General features: G+C 41.3%; 1 protein-coding gene across 1 annotated transcript in view; it reads left to right on the plus strand.

Moving 5' to 3' along the window:
* Window positions 1-3,952, plus strand: part of MYH15 (myosin heavy chain 15) — a 46,324-nt gene that overhangs the window by 27,916 nt on the left and 14,456 nt on the right. The window contains exons 28-30 of the mRNA XM_042866811.1: window positions 415-505; window positions 1,583-1,972; window positions 3,281-3,407. Of these exons, the coding sequence (XP_042722745.1) occupies window positions 415-505; window positions 1,583-1,972; window positions 3,281-3,407 (608 nt within the window). The remainder of the gene's footprint in view (window positions 1-414; window positions 506-1,582; window positions 1,973-3,280; window positions 3,408-3,952) is intronic.

A 3,952-nucleotide genomic window follows, 5' to 3' on the forward strand; every position in this document is an offset into this window, starting at 1 on the left:
TTTCAGTATACCTGAAACATTAGAATTGATTAGACTTATCAGCATTAAATATATACATATAGTTTGTTTTTATTGCTTAGCAGAAAAAGGAATCTTCTAAGAAGTCATTCCTCCTAACTATAAGAATATTGTTGAAAGACCTAACTAAAAGCATATTTTTCCTTTGAATGTGAAAATAGCATTGCTCTGTATGACATAAGGAACAAAAAATGTAATTGCACAAATATTTGAAGTCTTGACGTGGAAATGACTGCTAAGACAGTTATGTATTTTCTTCCATATGGTGATACACAAGGATTGTTTTCATTTTTAGATACATTAGGAGTTTTGTTGAACAGCTCTTTGAAAATCACACGAGCCTAGTTTTGAACTGTGGAGAAAACTGTCACAGTGGGATTTTCCTTTCCTTGGCAGGAAAGAGTTTGAAATGAGCCAACTGAATTCCAAGATAGAAGACGAACAAGCTATTGTAATGCAGCTGCAGAAGAAGATTAAGGAACTTCAGGTTAGCTTGCTTCTTTCTCATTTCTTTTAGGATGAGCTTCCCAAGGCTGGATATGTCTTTGGGCAGCCTTTTCTAGGGAAGGCGTACCTGTCCATTAGAGAGGTTGGAACTGGATGGTCTTTTCTGTTCCTTCCAATCCAAGCCACCATATGATTATCTGCCTTACTGAAGGGCTTTGCAGAGATTTTCACAGCTAGCTGCCACTCAGCTTTGAGACCCAAAGCAGTGCAACCCCAATCCCTTTTCCCTCAAGGAACTGATTCCCCAAGATGTATGACTGCAGAATGCTAGTAGTTTCAGGAAAGGCAGAAAGGCTTCATTGTTTTCGTTTAGTCTTGGAACCATGGAGCTGAGGATGGCTGTGGTTGCCAGGGAGGAGTTCAGCAATTAATAGAAATGGATTTGAAATTTAGGGTAGGAGCTCAAATGCACATGAAATTTTCAACAGAAATTAAAAGGCCAAAGTCAGCCAGCACAGTCCAAACAAAATATCAACTCTGATTTTTCTATAAATAAAGAACATTTGAGTAACTTGAATATGAAGCATATGTTCACCAAAATAACTGCTTCATTAAATAAAAATAAAGGCCTCCCAATGAATAGTCATTACTCATTAAATTCTAGACACTGCTTTATTTAAAGTCATCAGTCTTAAAACTCCTAGAGAGAAGTTATTTCTGTCACATAGCTCTTAGACTGGAAGCAAAGAAAACTCTTACAGTTCCCCTCAATGGCAATCAGCTGCTACACCTACTAAGAAATAACTTCTCTCCCATACTTGACCTATATGTAAAGTACCTGACAGAATACAAGTTGATGTACTTTACCTGAGTGTCTTGAACTAAAGAATGTGGGGAAAATTGTAGAACTCATAGAGCTATTTACTATGAGAAAGATGTCTTGCCCTGTGGCTCAATATCTGATTTATTGATACAATGGGCAAATTCTCTAACTGCTGTGTTTCCTCCTCTGTTTTAGAGTGTTGGGTTGGCAGAGAATTTCACTGTAACATGCTTCAAGGTTTTCTGGTGGGAATCATCTGAAGGTGACCCCAAGGTTCTCCTTTCTCTTTGTTAGGCTCGTATAGAAGAGTTAGAAGAGGAGCTGGAAGCAGAAAGAGCTGCTCGAGCTAAGGTGGAAAAGCAGAGATCAGATTTGGCCCGAGAGCTGGAGGAATTAAGTGAACGGCTTGAAGAGGCTGGGGGTGCCACTGCTGCCCAGCTGGAGATGAACAAGAAACGTGAAGCTGAATTCCTGAAGCTGCGGCGTGACCTTGAGGAGGCCACACTGCACTATGAAGCCACAGCTGCTGCTCTGAGGAAGAAGCATGCAGACAGTGTGGCTGAGATGGGGGAGCAGCTGGACAACCTGCAGCGCGTCAAGCAGAAACTGGAAAAGGAGAAAAGCGAGCTGAAAATGGAAGTGGATGATCTGACATCCAACATGGAGCAAATGGTTAAGGGAAAAGTAAGGGCCTTGAGAGTTCCTATACCCCCCAGTGGTCTTGTATAGCCAAGGCTTGTCTGAAGGCTTCCCAGGACAGCCGGTAGGGCTGGCACATTTCAGAAAGTGTCTTGCGATCTGGTGGAGCTTGTGAGTGCAGTATCACCCCTTCCCCAGCTGGTGGTACAGCCCTTCTCATTTGGAGACAGGATAGCCATTGAAATGGCCTTTGTCAGATGTAGTACATCCTCAGTCCCAGACGTACTGGTTATTCATATATCCCAGAGCACAAAACCATGCCACTCAGTGGTCCCCTAGGCTGATGATGACTGTGGAGATGCCATTCAAGGCAGCTCAGATGCTGATCTTGGCCCACAGTTTTGACTCACATGAGCAAGGAATGTAAAACAAAGGCTTGCATGACAATTCTGTTCATTTTCAATTCCTATGGCTGAATTATGCATTTTGCTTCCTCAGTAGACAGTCATGGCAGCTTTCAGAGTGCTCTGAAGAGTCTGCTCTGTGAAACTGAAGACAGGATTTCAGTATTCCGAGTATAAGAAGGCTGACATCAAACTCAATTTATGATAAATAGCAATTACAGCAGAATCAGTAAAGCAACTTTCACTGGAGATGATTTTCCCATCAAACAATTGCAATGAAGCTTATGTCTGAACTTCATAGGCATATGATTGGTTCTAAAGATCTTGCAGAGACTTTGTCTGTAGTGCTTCACTTCAGAACACAGTTAAGGAAAAGCAAATGAGGAAGGTGTTCTGAGGGGGAGACTCCTGCCTGGGACCACAGACGCAGGGTTTCTATTCTCCATTTTACTGCTGTCCTCCAAAGTGACATGGCAGCTTTTCTTCTCACAGTTCCAGTGTCCTTGTCTTCAAAACAGTGACAATGTGCACACACACACAGCCTGACGAGTGGGATTATTTCTTCTTGACTACTTTTAAAACTGAGCCAAATCTCAAATATTTTATTCATATTCGAGGCACTCAGTGTAACTGTAAGGTGCATTTCACTGTTGTTTTATTTGGTGGAAAACAAAAAAATTGTATTTGCCAGGTCAAATTGCTCTTTAAACCAGGGTGCCAATCAAACATGATGTAAGAGCTCTTGCTGTAAGGCTTATGAAGATCAGGCCTTACCCTCTCGTTAACATTCATTACAAGCTGGTGGTAGAAGAGATGTTTGTGTCTTTGTTATCTGCTGTTTATTTGAAAGGGGCACACACAAAAAAAGATGTATTTCAAAGGCTACAGCTTCCAAATGGCTATTTGGAGGCTGCAGCTTTGTATGTCTCTTCTCCTGATTCCCATTTAGGCAAATGCAGAAAAACTTTGTCGCACTTATGAAGATCATCTGAATGAGACAAAAACTAAACTGGATGAAATGACTCGCCTCATGAATGACCTCACTACTCAGAAGGCAAAACTCCAGAGTGAAAATGGTATGTGTAGTAAATGAGTGTTCAGTCCAAATAAGCTATTAGTAAGCAGAATGTCAAGTGACTACATCAAAGAGAAGTGGTGTGAGTGGCATTAGTACTGAATCTGACTGGATTTGATTTGCTGAACAGAATTTTTGCTTTGCATCTTCCAATTTTCCTGTCTTCAATATTCTTCTAACATTGGCTGGAGAGACCCTGCCTTGAACTGTCTTTTAAAACTGATCTATAATCATATCTACCAGCGTGCTGTGCTACTGCCTCATGAGCTGAAATGGATGTACTGGCCAAGTACCACTTTCACAAACAACAACACATATATTGCAGAGCTAGAGGGAAGATGAGGGAGTTGGCATACTTCTGTTGTCTGTGTGAATACACCTTCCTCAGCATGGCCTCAGGCAGTGCACTACAGAGGATGCTCAAGTCCAACAAAAAAAGTGCATGCTACATTTTTTTTGCCACAAAATTCTTATCTCTGCATCCCCATCAGATACCACTATTCTGCCAGATTAACTTCCTCTGCATTTTTAAAGACATTTCATTTC

Source organism: Lagopus leucura, unplaced genomic scaffold (genome assembly GCF_019238085.1).
Source record: "Lagopus leucura isolate 7727_CA_CO unplaced genomic scaffold, USGS_WTPT01 Super-Scaffold_100001, whole genome shotgun sequence".
Classification (NCBI taxonomy): Eukaryota; Metazoa; Chordata; class Aves; order Galliformes; family Phasianidae; genus Lagopus; species Lagopus leucura.